Raw genomic sequence first — 15,839 nt, forward strand, 5'->3', positions numbered from 1 at the left:
TGCAGAATGTCAAAGTTAATTTAGTGCTTCTTGTGATGAATATGTTGATTCGATTCAAAATGATAATGCATCAAACTGGTATGTGTTTCTAATAATTTGGTTTAGAAAGATCTCAAAATTTGGACATTTAACATTTACAATTTAATATGGTGGTAAGATGTGCTAAAAATAGATATCTTTAGTTTTAAATTAACATTAAGATTATAAAATAGTGCAGTTTGATTAACTTGGTAATTAATCTGGGAATGAATAGAAAACTTTTATGTAAAAAAAAATTGAAGATGAGTTTTTATTGTCATGAAGAGTTCCTAATAGGAAACATTTCAAAATTACTTTTGTGGCAAATTAATGTGTTAAAATATATGTACAAGGTAATGGAAAAAGATACCGTTTTTAAAGGAATTTTATACATTGAAATCGTAAATAGAAATGAATGAAAAAGCAAATTTTTCATTTTGTCAAGTGTTCCTAATATTTTGGTTTCAATATGGACTGACTATATTACCATTCATACACTAATAGTGCATAAAATAAGACAAAAGTAGTTTAAATTATGTCGATATTTAGATAAAATGCAAATATACATTCGTTTAAAATTAGGGTTTATTTTTTTTTTATTATTATGAATATATAAATTAATAAACGTGTTTTTAAAGATTGTTTTTAGTTTGGGGCACAATAGATTTTTTTTTTTGTAAAGGTCAAGTTCATTTTTGGACAATATTTATGTAATGCAATCATTTTTTTCTTGTCTTAAATGCACTTTATTATTAATATTATTATTATTCTAACATCAAGACCTTCCTGTGGCGATGCCTTGTTAACACATTGCAAGCCGCTCCCCACCACCCCACCCCACCCACGCATACATTCACACTCCCACTCTGACCAAGTCGAGACGCGTCCGTCCGTCCTTCCTGACAACTCAGTTCAGTCCACACGCAACTACAACAAGTGAGCGACCCAGCACTTCAGAATGGCACTGTGGATTATATTTCTTATGTGCGTATTTCCTCGTGGATACGGTAAGAACACTTCCTTTCTATATGACTTCAAATCCATTCATTTTCCAAAGAGCTTATTCCCCAAATCATGACATGAAAATGAATCATCTTGCTATACCATCATTTGGGTCTCGTTAGAGTCGACAGAATCGGTGCATCCGCACACGTTATACGGCTGCTGCGAGGATGGAAAGGAGAGGGCTCGAACCCTGTCGAACTGCAACGACCTGCCCTACATCTCACACCATCACACCTGCAGGTAACAGCACACCTTACTTTCTGTGCAACCTTTGTCCCCTACTAGGGCAGACACTCGCACTGGATTGATTGGTTTACAGCTGCTTTGTTCTGTTTGCCAAGCAGTGCATTTGAATGAAATAAAGGAGATCAATACAGAGTGGGCATGCTAACATGTTTGGGGGAGATGTTTAGAAGCATGCAGGGAATCCTCTCTGGCCTGCAAATCAAGTCCCACTGCATGCACTGGTGGGACAACATTTGTTAAGTGCACTTTAAACACTAACTTTGCTGTCACAACACCTGCTTTTCTCACAGAAATAAGCATTTTGGGACAAATGAGACGTGTTGTCATTTTTGCTCATTTGCTTCCAAAAGTGCTTGACAAGCAGTTTTCAAGTCTAACTCAATTTGAAGCTGAATCAGACTATATTTATATACATAGTAGTAAGCCGTTATAAAATTGTTTAATAATACAGTAATTGTTTTTTTTTTGTTTTTTTTTAACGTATTATTCATTGTTAAAATGCCAATTTAACAAATTGTAAAGAAAATAGTAACAAGAAGGAAAAATATCGAAATAGAAAGTACAAGGTTAATATTTAATGCTCATTGGGACAGATTAAGGAACACATCCATCCATCCATCCATCCATCCATGATGATCTGTATATATTACTGGATAGCCGATACATGCCATACAAGCCGTTGAAGCCACATGGGGGCCATTTTACTCCTCCCATCTTACGTGCAGACTACTATAAACTGTACGTATACGTACAGATTAGACATATACAGCTCGTATGCTCTTAGTATAGGGCTCACTATTTTTTAAACAAGTGGACAGTAGGCCTATGTGCTGCTTTGACGACCACCTTTTTCATTCATCACTCAGTTCCTTATTTGGCAGAGGCATCTTTGGTTGAATTACAGGTCTAATTCTTTAATTAAAAAATATATACAAGTTTTCTCCTGTAAACATCAAGCATGTAATTTATACATGTATTTAAGGCGTGTGGTAAAATGTCTGAAGTACTCGTTTATGTTTAACAAATTTAAAACATCATAAATCATGCTGTTTCTACTAAATACTGCCTCAGTTGTTCTCCAATTTCGACACTGTAAATGTATAGGATCCTATGTCAAGAAACGTTTCTTGGGAGGAGTAATATGGCGGCCTCGTGGCTTCAAAAGTCTTGACCTGTCGGCTATCCAGTAATATATACATCAGTGATCCATCCTCACTCATTCATACCCCCATCCACCCACCTTTGCAGCCATCCAGCTAGAATTTATCCATCAATCTATCATCCATCCATCCATCCATCTGTATTTTTTCTGCTATGCAGTTTGTCAGTTGTCTGACAAGCTTAACGGAGCATTAGCGCCATCAAGTGACGTTGCCCTTCTACTACAAGGAAACCAATGTGAAGAGATGGCGGTTGGATGTTGTGAAGTTTTCTGCCGCCAACGAGTGTTGGAAGTTTTAGCGCTCTTCTATCTCAGATTTTTGCAAGATGATATTTTGTTATTGTGGCATTACAGAGCTAATAGTAGTAATGATGTTTGTGTTTCCTGATGGTGGCGCAGGTTGGCCCAGGAACAGTGCTGCATGGCAGTGGTGGAGCAGCGGCTGTGCGACGACGGCGTCTCTATGGCCACCTGGCAGAAGGCTTGCGAGAGGCACTTCTTCCCCGGGAAGCCTTGGGAGAATCAAATCGCCAAGGTGACACATCAGCAACCATCACCTCCCAGCGATGTCTCTGTTTGCATTTTTGATCCCAATTTCGCAATTGTGTGCGTTTAGAGGTGCTGTGACTGCTGCATGTTGGGCATGGCAGCAGTGGAACAAGACCCGACTTGCGGCTTGAATTACATGTCGCTGGGGAAAGAGTGCCAGCTTGTCGCTAAAAACTGCTGTGTCAATAACACCACGGATGAACTTAATTCGACTGCAGGTGATACACGCTTACATGCACCATTTCTATCGAGAGCACTGCATATCCCTCACATTTTTGTAAATGTTTTCATGAGAGAAGAAATTTCACGTTATGACAGTGTTTAGTCAATGTACAGCTTTTTTATCAGTCAATTTACTGTCACCTTAAAATAACTCAACACAGTCATTAATGTCTTAAGCGCAACAAACGTGAGCACACCTGTGAGTGAAAATTGTTCCTAATTAGCCATTTGATCTCCCCTTTGTCTTGTGGCTTGTTAATTTTACGAGGTTTCTGTTGTGAATGAGGAGCAGGTGTGCTAAATTGGGTGTTTTCGCACTCACACCTAAAATGGATCCCACCTTATCTAATGTGTGCACAAAAAAAACATAATTCTGATTCAGAGTACTACCGATTATATCGAAATGTAATGTATCCCATCTCTTATCTATGTACCATTGAAAGTAAGGACATGTTCCACAACAAAGCAATTCTTGTCCAGTGGTTTTGTACTGTGCGTTTTGTATTGTGAACAAATCACGGCACGTGTTTACTGATAATGTCGAAAAACAAAGCAACATTGATAGCTGGTTTGGTATACAGGAGAAGGAAGTAAAAGTGATGATTTGTGCCATTTAAGTTTCTCATCCAGTCAGGTTGTATGGTGGGGAACAATGCAAACAAAATGGCATCCTCCTCGCCAAATGGCAGCCATTTTATGCCGTTTTGTGGCCCAAATGTTGTCACCACGATTTAAGTGTCACCGCTACAAATCATGTCAAAGATAATAAGTTTTTTTTGCTGTTGTTGTTGTTGTTGTTTTTCAGTGAATGTTACCACAGTGTTTCCATCGATTGGTCCCACGTTGCCTCCAGTGAATTTGACCATGGTGCCTCTCATGGCAGCAAACAACTGCACAGGTTTGACCTCATTTGTCATAATCAAAAGTACTGTAATAATAGGATGGATGGTTTGATGTACTATATGTGGGTTTAAACACTGTAACTACTTCATTTATGGCGTTCATCTTTTTGTATACAGCTTTTAAGTTACTTAACAATTGTGTGAAGAAAAGAAATGTTTTTAATGAAGGGCTTTTGAATGAGTGTAAAAAGGTTGAATCCTTGTCTCGAAACTCTCCAGCCATGAATTGCACCCAGCGTTGTATTGAGGACGGCATGTGTGCTTGTTACTTTGGTTATCGTCTACGACGTGATGGAATAACCTGTGAAGGTGAATGGCGACGTTCCTTTTTCAAGTATGTCATTGATATGAAGATTTCTTTGACTTGATTAAGCGTTTGTTGGCAGACATTAACGAGTGTCTGCTGGGCGCTCACAACTGCGTCACCGGCCAAGCGTGCATCAACACAGAAGGTTCGTTCCGCTGCCAGCGGGAAACCGGCTGCGGCACCGGGTACGAGCTAACGGACAGTAACCAATGCAAAGGTAAGGAAACGACATCCTTACTTATGCCAACATAATCGATGTAACATTTGATTATCGTCTTTATTCCAGACATTGATGAATGCGATCTAAATATTCACAACTGCGGACCCAACTTCGAGTGCGTCAACACTGAAGGTTCCTTCCGATGTTACCCGAAAGAAAAGTGCCCTGAAGGGTTTAGTCAAGACGCTATCGGCAGCTGCATTGGTAAATAAGATGACACGTAAACGTAGTCCGCTTTGGTTCATTCCACTTTTCGGTATACTATCTGAGATCTGTGGATTGTGTGAGCTCATACAAAAAAAAAGCACAATATTGTGCTTTTGTACATAACAGCAATGCATATAAACTACCTACAATCTCTAATAAAAATATTGAGGCACTTACTTGCTAATGCAAGCACACATTGATCGCTTCACAAGCAAATTAGGTTCCCCTTCATCTGACAATTAGCATAGATTTTAAACATAGAAGGCCAAAACATCCCTAATGAAAATTACATTGCACTAATTAACTAGCCACTAGAGGGTGCGAGAACTGCACAAATGGAAATCAACCTGACTTTTTTTTTAAACAGATGTGGTCCTTTTAAATATTGTGAACATGACGACGACGATATTTTGGCAGTTCTAATATCACGATATCACGATATTGCCCTTATAGTTACATCCCTAATTATTCGCTGAAAAATTTGCCTATTTGCCATGTCTAATAGGAACCCATCTGGTGCCCTATTTAGAACTGAGCGTCATTCAGGCTTGGGGTTTGTCTAAACAGAAAAATTGTGCTTTGCTGCCATCTTATGGCACCTACAGGTAATTACACTTTGCAAAATGGCTTTGTGATAGGGCTGCTCGATTATGAAAAAAATATTAATCCTGATTAATTTGGTAATAATTGCAATCACAAATAGGCCAATCATTTGTTTTTTGGTAGAAAACAAGAAAATGTTTAAACATGTAAAAATTATTAAATTGCTTTGAAACCACACTATAATTATGCAAGATTTTGGACCAAACAAGATTCATTAAATTAGTAATTTTAAAATAAAGGTGCAAATACATAATTAATTAAAATTAAAAATCAAAATTAGTATCAATAATCTTTTTTTTTGTTTACAATGATGCTGATTTTGTAATTGTGGCATGTAATAATTGAAATTTTAATTGAATTTCAATTTATTGCACAGCCCTAGTTTGCGATGATGTGTAGATGCCACAAGATGGCGTCTTAAAATAGGTCCATGCCATACAGTTTCAAAAAAACAAAACAGGAAACACTCAATTGAGGCAAGTATTTAATGAGTCAATGATATATATCATATTATTATATATATTTGCATTTTCTTTTTCTTTTTTTGGGGGGGGGGGGTCATAGTGAGGTCATTGCACAGGCAAAGCAAAGGTCGTTTTTTTTTGTTTTGTTTTGTTTTTGGCTATGGTCTGTAGATAAAAACTGCAAATAATGAAATGTTTTCACTTGAAATTGAAAGACCGCCCAATGTAAGTTGATTTGATTTAAAAGCACAAATTTGAATGAAAACCTGAAACATAAAAGTAAGGACAGGTTTTAATAGTATCCTTGGCTTTTGCCTTTTATATTATTTAACAGCAAAATGTCCGTTTGCATCCTCTCATTTAGATATTGATGAATGTGTGGCGCCCTCAAGTCCCTGCCAGCCCAGCCACATGTGCATCAACACGCAGGGCTCGTACATTTGTCGCAAGAACACCATCACGTGTGGGCGAGGTTACCACCTGAACGCGGAGGGCACACGCTGCCAAGGTACCTGCTGCTTTTACCATTGCACTTTTTTGGCGAGCTGAGTCAATTCTGCATCTGCATCGCTATAGATGTGGACGAGTGCCAGACGGGAGTGTGTGGGGGCCACGCCTGCGTCAACATGGTGGGCACGTACCGCTGTCAATGCAAGACTGGCTTTGTGTTCAACAGCATCAGCAAGCTCTGTGAAGGTAAAAAAAAAAAAAAAAAAAAAAAAAAAAACAATAACATCAAATCTATTTGTTCCAGTGCTGCCCTGAGATACAGCTTTCATTTATTCTGTGACCATATTCAAATTCATTTTTACACATTAAAATGAATTGCAATGGCGGTAATCAGTTCTAGCCACTTCAAACAAATGTGTGACTCCATGTTTTTTTATTTTTTTTTATTTTTTATGTACTAGAATAAAGTGTAACTGCACATCCACTCCAGTAGGTGGCAGTGGCGCTCTCATTATCACATAGCCGTAGAAAGAGAGAGTTTGGCTAACTCAGTTTCAGTTTCAGTTTCATGATTGGTCAACTGCTGGTCACATGACATATGAACGTCATGTTGTTACCCAGCTGCTGCGATTACATAATGTATTGCAATCGGCGTTTCCACTTTTATGTTCCAATCATGCCTTGTTGCTCAGCATGGTCGCAACGACCAGGCAGCGCTAATATGATGCATCGGTTCACTGGAGACCAACAGAGGAGGAAATTGTGGGGAGTGAAAATCAAATGAGAGAACTGGAAAGCAAATGACACTACATTGCTGTGCAAACTAATGTAAAATAACACAATTTGAAGTCGGTGGGAGTGCACAATGCATATAATTTAAAATAAAAATGATTTTGATTTTAATTATAAGCCTCTACAAAGTAAATGCACTTAAAATAAAATTATTTTAACTCTTGATAAAACAGAGCCCGGCCCCATAATGTGGAAATTTGTTATTGTGGATTTTGTGTTGTAAATAAAAGTTGTAAATATTGTACATGCACAATTGAAAGCCATTGAAAAAAGAAAAAAGAAAAAGAAAATATGAGAATTGGTTGTCAGTGACACTAAAATCACATTTCAATTTAAATTTAGGACCATAAATTCATTATGACAAACAATTTACAGAAATACTTTCATTGGTACCATGAAAAATTGGCTTTATTATCAAGTATCTTGCTTGTTATATCAGGAGCCAAAGACAGAAGATAATGCAACATGTATTCAGATCTCTTATTTGAACATATTATGTGTTATTATGAATGCACTGACACATTTCCAGCATTAACAACGTTGAAAATCAAAATCCATGTACAGTAAAAATATACCATATACTAGTAATAGCCTGTATCATACATGCAATGTATTCCTGATATTATCGGCTTGAAAAATACATCAAAATAAAACAAGGGGGAAATATAAAAGAAACTGTACACCTAGATTGTGAAAGAAAGTTATTTTGCATGCAAAATGATATGCACGCTCATGCGCTACACGCTTGGGTAACAACATGGCGTCCGTGTTTTCGCTTGGCCAGACTCTCTCTCTATCTACGGTTTTGCATTATCAGAAAGTGTGCAAGGAGAATTAGTTCGTCTGCAGAGATGTAATAACAACAATCGTATCCACAAATGATACTGTGTTGTCGCAGCGGAGAGTTGGGGGTGTTTGGGGGGCACAAAATATTTTTTTCTTCCTGTTTTTTAAAAATAATTAAGTTGAAGTCTTGAGTCTTAAGTTGAAGTAAATTTAAAGTCAAGGGTGTTGCTTTTTCTTCATAGGAAATATTGGCAGCAAAATGATTTTTAACCACAACCTATACTGATAACCTGATCAGCCATTACTTGTTAGCATAGCTTCAATTTATCAGGATGACCAAAGTTTCTGGGTCAAATCCTCAAGCCAATGCGCTAGGCTAATTCAGCATGCGCTGAGTTCCATATTTCACCCAATTTGAGTTTGCCCAGCTCTTTTCAGAGTGTAGTAAATGTAAAGAATGAAACTTGTCACATGACGCCACTGTGTTAAACACTTTTGTCATCCCATTTGCAGATGTCAATGAATGCAAGTATTATCCCAGGAAGGTCTGTGCCCACAAGTGTGTCAACACAGAAGGTTCTTACAAGTGCAGCTGCTCCACTGGCTTCAAACTATCCCCCGATGGCAGGAATTGTGAAGGTGATTCGTTCAAAACTTTCCGAGTTGTGAAGCTTTGACTCTTTGTCAAGGCATGTTTTTATTTCACAAATTTTGTATTGGTGTCGGACTTTCGTTCAGATATCAACGAGTGTGAGTCCAGCCCGTGCAGCCATGAGTGCGCCAACGTCTTCGGCTCCTACCAGTGCTACTGTTACCGTGGTTATCAGCTGAGTGACGTCGATGCGACAACGTGTGAAGGTGTGACTTTGACCCACTAGACGAAGGAATGAGGAATTGAAACTAGGGTAGCACCTCGTGGTTAGCACGTCTGCCTCGCAGTTCTAAAATTTATGCTTCAAATCTGAGTTCAGGTCATCCTATGTGGAGTTTGAGATGCACCTGTGATTATGCGGGCTTTTCACATTTCCCCCAAAAACTTGGGCTCAAGGGCTAAATTTTTTTGTTTTTGTTTTTGTTTTTACAAATAGTGAAAATGTGTCATGAAAGATGCAAAATGGTTAATTTTAATAACAAAGATATGAAATGCTTAATTTAATATTTCATTATTTGTAACAAATTTATTTCAAATTATTGGTAAGTGGCCCGTACGACGGCGTATTAGGGCCACGTACAAAAAAATAATAATAATAAAATAATAATAATAATAATAATAATATATATATATATATATATATATATATATATATATATATATATATATATATATATATATATATATATATATATATATATATATATATATATATATATATATATATATACATATATACACTTCTTAGGACGAGAAACTTTTTTTCTCTCTGCGCGGCTGTTTGTGTTGGCAGAAAGGAAACGCATATGTCACCCTACACAAGTCACAGTTTGTAAAATGTCTACGGAGGAAGCACTCCTTAAAGGTGCAGTCTGCCGGATTCACTCAGGAAATACATTTTAAATACAAGATTTAAACAAACAAACTACTTCTCAATTTACAGATCTGGGCTTTTCTTAACGTGTGGGGGTGATTTTATCCTAAACCCCCACACCCCCAGCCTGTATTTTGCCATTTTGTGTTTGTTTTGTAAACATCGGGACGTTTCTGTGGAAAAACAGTGTTTACACCCCTCCAGCCAATCGCAGAGCGGGGCCAATCGCAGCCAACACGTTCGCCCGGTCCCGTTTGCGACACACCACGCTCTGCGATTGGCTGGAGGGGTGTAAACACTGTCTTTCCACAGAAACGTCCCACTGTTTACAAAACAAACACAAAATGACAAAATACAGGCTGGGAAGGTGGGGGTTTAGGACGAAATCACCACCAAAGATGAACATAAACACAGATGTGTAGACTGAGAGAAAGTTAAAGTGTCTACATCCTGTATTTAAAAGTGCATTTTCCTGAGTGAAACCGGCATACTGGGCCTTTAAAATGTACTTTTTGGTCCGCTTTTCAAACAAGGAGAAATGAATTGCTTTTTTTTTCTGTCTATTTAAAAGTATACCCGATCAAAAACTGATTGGCTGGCACTTGAGCTTGTTTGGTGGTGAGTGCACCACTCATTTTCAATTGCTCCTCATGTCAACAAACTGACCACGTTGACCATCAGATATCGACGAGTGTGCGCTGCCCACCGCCAGCCAAGTGTGCGCCTACCGCTGCTATAACTCACCGGGGAGCTTCGACTGCACCTGCCCATCTGAGGGCTACACGCTGGCCTCCAATGGTCGCACCTGCCAAGGTCATTCCTCACATCTTTTACCTATCAGCACACAAAATTGTTGGTACCCCTGTGTCAAGTCACAGAAATTACTTGAATCTCATGTTGTTATTATCTTTTGATTTGTGGTTCAACATAATCTTTAAAAATCAACTCATGAAACAGGCCTGGACAAAAATGAAGGAAGCTCTCAAAAGATGAAAATAATTTGACGATGGTCAAATGGGGCGTCTAATTAGCATCACAGGATTCTTCAAACTTGTAATCACAGTCAGCCTCTTAAAGTAGTATTGTGCTGTTTGGTGACACGGTGTGTACCACACTAAGCATGGGCCAGAGAAAGCGAAGAAGAATGTTAAATGTTGAAAATTATACATAAGCATAGTCTGAAACATTCTCACTGATTAATTTATACTACTTTTTAAAATCTATGACTTTTATTAGATTCAACGTATTTCTGTGACCACTTTAGGTTTCGCTTTCAATTAACAGAGGAGTACTAACAATTTTGTCCACATGTCTATGATAAAGAATTCAAATTGTTCCGGACTCAAATGTGCTATGTTGTCATTTTTTTTGTGTTTAGATATTGACGAGTGTGCAACTGGGAGCCACTCTTGCGCCACTTCGCAGGACTGCTTCAACATCCACGGAGGATACCGCTGTTTGACTTTTCAGTGTCCACGCTTCTACCGGCAAGCAGAACAAGTGTGAGTGTCAAGAGTGGGCAAAATTTTATGCGGAAGGGCTCAAAAGTGAAATTGCATCTGTAAAGGGATTCTTGACTCATTGAGCCATTTTCAGGAGCCAAAAGTTAGTATTTTGTCCAGATTCACTTTGTATACAATTAGTAACTTTAAAAACTATTTTTTCAACTTGCTGTCGACTGAAGATGATACTGCTCACCTGTTTTCTGGCTTTGGTCAGCAAACTGAGCCATGATTGGTCGTGACTTACTTCCTCAGCACAGGTGATGTCATCTTCAGTCGACGGCAAGTGGAAAAATGTAGTTTTTAAAGGTAATAATGTGACATGAAAAATAAGGAAGTTATCACATTAATTCTGGACAAAATATTACTTTTTTACTGCTGAAAATGGCTTAATGAGTCAAGTATCCCTTTAAATAATTTATTTTCCATCCATCCATCCATTTTCTTGACCTCTTTTCCTCACAAGGGTCGCGGGGGGTGCTGGCGCCTATCTCAGCTGACTCTGGGCAGGAGGCGGGGTACACTGAACTGGTTGCCAGCCAATCACAGGGCAATAATTTATTTTAATAATGAAATAGTAATTCATTCTCGTTTAAAAATATTTATTAAAGCTGATTAATAATAAAACATGTTACATTTATATGGAAAATTGTTTATTTTATTTTTATGATTTAAAATAAATAATTAACAAATATTTTATCATTTAAAAAAATGATTTATTCATATGTTTTTAAAAACAAAAAATTGTTGCTGCAGTGCTCCATTAATTAATTTCCTTGTTTTCTATTTCTATTTTGTGTTTTACAATTATTTTCTTCAAAGCTTAAACATTAAATTGGAGCCACTAAATATAAAAAAAAATGTGCGCAAAATGCTCATTTGTGGACATGAAATAGTTAAACACGCCTCAAAGTTGTTAGTCGACAGCAGGACCAGTTTCCTCAAGGTAGCAGAATATTAGTCAATTTCCTAATTTGTAAATGTGCAGGGAAATGACAAAATAATGAGGTTTTTTTTGTTTGTTTGTTTTTTGCATTTAACTAAAAAAAAAAGAAGAAGCTTGTATCGAAGCTGATGCATTAGGGGTAGCAGAACACTTTTCAACCTACAAGAGGGCGCTAGTTAGCCGTTGACCGCTCCAGATGGCCTCTTTCCATCCCATCTGTTTGGCAGATTCTCACTGCGTGTACCATTTTATGTATTTGCACTTAAACCGTCAAAAATACATGTGAAAATGACCTTTACACACACGCACACACGCGCGCGCACGCACACAGTACCTGCTTCTTCTCTTCCACATTCCAGTTTCTGAGAGCAAGTTTTTCCAGTCATCCTCAGCGGACAGCAGGAAAAATAAGCCTGCCACTTATGTTTTGGGCACCTCGGGGCTTCGGCCAGCATCAGCATGGCGACCCAATTAGCGGTGGAACCGCTCATGATGGATGGTGCCTGTGAGTGTGGGTGTCAGGTGATTAACACTTAATTTGCTGTAAACGATACCAAAACGGCAGTAGCCGAGCTGGATAAACGCAAGCGGACACTTTTTATTTTCCAGTGTTCCACTTTCCTGTGAGAGGTTGATTGGAAAAAAAAATGTAGCATAACTGCGGTGACAAGGAGGGGCCTCCTTGTCAAAAGACCACATTAATCCTTGAACATGCAACATGACAATAATGACACTCTGTTTTGGAATCTTATTTTTGGACCGAGGCTTGTTTGGATGTGTATTTTTGACAAAATGTTGATCCAGTGCTCGTGATGTCACTGGATCACATCAGTATAGATTTTTTTTGGCATTCTGGGCCGACCACATAGTCTTGGCGTCGGAGTCGCTGAACAACTTGGACTCACCTGCTGGATGGATCTGGTCCCTGTGTGCTTTTTTTGCGGTTTGATTTTGAAAGCTCCACTTGGGTCAGTGTTATTGTAGAGATGGAGCGTCTGGTTTGGACTCATCCAAAGGCACTCATTTCTCTCGCTCGGAAAGGTAGATTATGGGGGCTATTCAGGTGCTGCCAGCTTCTCCGGCAGCGTCCAAGTGTGGAGATCCTGACAAGTCCATTGTGTGCCGTTTTCACTAGGGATGTCACGATAAGGGCAATATCGTGATATCGTGATATTAAAACTGCCACAATATCGTCGTCGTCATGTTCACAATATTTAAAAGCAACACATTTGTTCAAAAAGTCATGCTGATTTCCATTTGTGCAGTTCTAGCACCCTCTAGTGGCTAGTTTATTAGTGCAATTCAATTTTCATTAGGGATGTTTTGGCCTTCTATGTTTCAAATCTATGCTAATTGTCAGATGAAGGGGAACCGAATTTGCTTGTGAAGTGATCAATGTGTGCTTGCATTATCAAGTAAGTGCCTCAATATTATTATTAGAGATTGTAGGTGATTTATATGCATTGCTGTTATGTACAAAAGCACAATATTGTGCTGTTTTTTTAGTATGAGCTCTCTTTTTTTATTTTTTTTACAATATTGTGATTTTTTTTAAATAACGCCAACGCCCCCACAATATCGTGATAATCATCGCATCATGACCTTCATATTGTGATAATATCGTATCGTGATGTTTGGATATCGTTACAACTCTAGTTCTCGCCCTCCTCACGTGTCCCTTGCTTGTTTTGTGACCTCAGACCGGCGAACACGGGCTCAGTCAGCATGCGTTGCCACAAGGCCTGCCACCCCAACAACTTGGCCTGCTTGCGAGACCCCGTCCACATCATCACCTACACCGTCCTCTCTCTGCCCACCTACAGAAGCATTGAGCAGCCCGAAGGTGAAACCGATGCCGTTCGTATCTTGCGCTCAATGGCTTACAAATCGCTTTGCTTCCACAGAAATGGTTTTGCTGCGGACATCCATGCCGGCCGAATTGTCCAACAGCGCCATTGATGTGGTATTTGAAATAATGAGGACGGACGACCACGACTCCTACGACGTTGTCAAGCGCGTTTATCAAGGTTATGTCATTGGTAAGACCAAAAAACCTTAGCTGCTACTCATTTGAAGTTGAAGTTTGAAGTGAAGTTTGAAGTTTATTGAACATGTAAACATAACATATAAACATAAACAAATAGCAAGTAAAAAATTAAGAGAAAGAAAAGAAAGAAAAAGAAAACATTTTTTTGAATTTGACATTCAGAAAGCAAAACACACATGCATCACCAAAAAAAATCACGCTTGACTTTTTGCGTTCTTACTGCATCACGGACTTTTAAATTGTACATATCAGATCATGGGACTTCGCGGTGATCATTTTTTGTATACAAACAAGACCCACATAAATCAATGACATCCACAATTTATAGCAAAGCATTATTTTTGTCCTCGCTTCAATTTATCGTAGGTTCCTTGACGGCAAGACGGTAGCAAAAGTAATACTTTGATTGTTTTGGGGTTTTGTAGTCCTCCATTTAATACTGCCTTTCCATGTCATTATCCCAGGTGTGGTGCGCCAGGTGAAACCAGTCCTTGGACCCACGGATATTGAACTGCATGTGGCCTTGAACTACGTCAAGTCAGGATTAGTCTCACACCGCAACATGGTTGTCATCTACATTGTCATCTCCGAATTCTGGTTCTGAGTTATACAACATTCATGAAGCCACCATTATTTTCTGGAAATGGAGGTAAATTGTATTTATAAAAACAAGATGACATTATCAAAAAATGAACGATGGCGTGCTTGAGGTTGCAACATCTTGGAGCCGACCATGGTCACCATTGTAACGTACAATCATGCAACGTGCTGCTTTACATGATGAATACTGTACAATCTATTTGCTCGCTAGAAAAATCCACATTGTATGCACAATTGATACAGCTACTTATCATTAGTTATATGCATTTAAATAGTAAAAAATGCAAAGTGAACTACAGTGAAGTACATCTCCTGTATTAAAACAAAAATGTAATGTATTGTATGCAATAATTGTTGAGCATTTTCACTTGTAATTATGAAGGCATGATGAAGACAAAGTGCCGACTTATTGCTGCTATGAAAAAACAAAACAAAACAAAACAAAACCTCAATTTGTCTTCTTGTGCACCAAGAATATTTGGGCAAATGTTCTTTGTCAGACATGACTTTGCATGTTCTTAAAGTATTTTTAAAGTATTTTTCATACAGCAAATGTACATATGACTTGTTTTTTTTTTCATGAAGTTCAGTCTGTTTTATCTAATGTCAAAGAATGATTGAGTGATGATAACTTTTACACTGGAACTGTGCAATTAGTTGTGACTATTAAAGACTAATTGTAATTAAATGTGGTCACTGTTTTGTTTTGTGCTGAGGAAAGCCACCACATCCTCCACTAGCCATCTTCCAGTTAATGTATTAGAGGTTCCAAAGTCATCCAAGTCTCACAGAATGTCCTGTTTTCCCTGTAACTGTACACGGCCAGTTTCCTCAACAACTTCCAGTTTTGTGAGGATATTTCCAGTTATTACCGCTCGCAGGGAGGAATAATCAGATATACAATACTGGAAATGTTTTGTTCTGTAAATAACTCATGTTAAAGATGAAAAATGGCTTGAGGGCAAATTCTTTGCCACGTATATAATCAACTGATCTGACTTTGACCACCACCGTCGTGAACCACATGGCCAAGCAAAACACAGGGGGCAACCATAGTGGCGGAAAAATCCTGTGATCTAAACTTTACCACACTGCATGGAAATCCCAGATGCTTGTCCTGTGGCAACAACTGTCCCACAACTTGTCTCGAATAAATGAAAATCTGGACTGCAGACTTTAAACATTGCATTTGGTGAATGGGTTTCATATGTCAGTGTTGAGCTTGTGTGAATTATTCAAGGCAGTGGGTAATAATTATATCTAATTAAACATTGCAGAAGTCAAG

At 38.3% G+C, this 15,839-nt stretch overlaps 1 protein-coding gene across 2 annotated transcripts; it reads left to right on the forward strand.

The window, feature by feature from the left end:
* Positions 1 to 918: 918 nt before the first annotated feature.
* Positions 919 to 15,216, forward strand: LOC144003627 (fibulin-1-like). 2 transcript variants are annotated; one of them, XM_077500075.1, is made up of 17 exons: positions 919 to 1,025; positions 1,143 to 1,263; positions 2,831 to 2,966; positions 3,048 to 3,198; positions 4,008 to 4,100; positions 4,324 to 4,413; positions 4,491 to 4,628; positions 4,698 to 4,835; positions 6,270 to 6,413; positions 6,482 to 6,601; positions 8,447 to 8,572; positions 8,672 to 8,791; positions 10,141 to 10,272; positions 10,838 to 10,961; positions 13,608 to 13,750; positions 13,812 to 13,946; positions 14,419 to 15,216. In XM_077500075.1, the coding sequence occupies exons 1-17, from the start codon at positions 977 to 979 to the stop codon at positions 14,556 to 14,558; spliced, it is 2,100 nt and encodes a 699-aa protein (XP_077356201.1). In that variant the 5' UTR covers positions 919 to 976; the 3' UTR covers positions 14,559 to 15,216. The 2 variants fall into 2 exon arrangements, with proteins under 2 accessions (XP_077356201.1, XP_077356202.1); XM_077500076.1 differs by lacking the exons at positions 919 to 1,025; positions 1,143 to 1,263; positions 2,831 to 2,966; positions 3,048 to 3,198 and adding an exon at positions 3,517 to 3,644.
* Positions 15,217 to 15,839: the final 623 nt, after the last annotated feature.

This window comes from Festucalex cinctus, chromosome 16, assembly GCF_051991245.1.
Source record: "Festucalex cinctus isolate MCC-2025b chromosome 16, RoL_Fcin_1.0, whole genome shotgun sequence".
NCBI lineage: Eukaryota > Metazoa > Chordata > Actinopteri > Syngnathiformes > Syngnathidae > Festucalex > Festucalex cinctus.

What these genes read in the sequence shown, in the direction of transcription:
- LOC144003627 (XM_077500075.1), top strand. Translation starts at nt 977, where the DNA reads ATGGCACTGTGGATTATATTTCTTATGTGCGTATTTCCTCGTGGATAC. An exon ending in CGTATTTCCTCGTGGATACG is followed by an intron (nt 1,026 to 1,142) that starts GTAAGAACACTT and finishes GGGTCTCGTTAG; the next exon opens with AGTCGACAGAATCGGTGCAT. An exon ending in GGGAGAATCAAATCGCCAAG is followed by an intron (nt 2,967 to 3,047) that starts GTGACACATCAG and finishes GTGTGCGTTTAG; the next exon opens with AGGTGCTGTGACTGCTGCAT.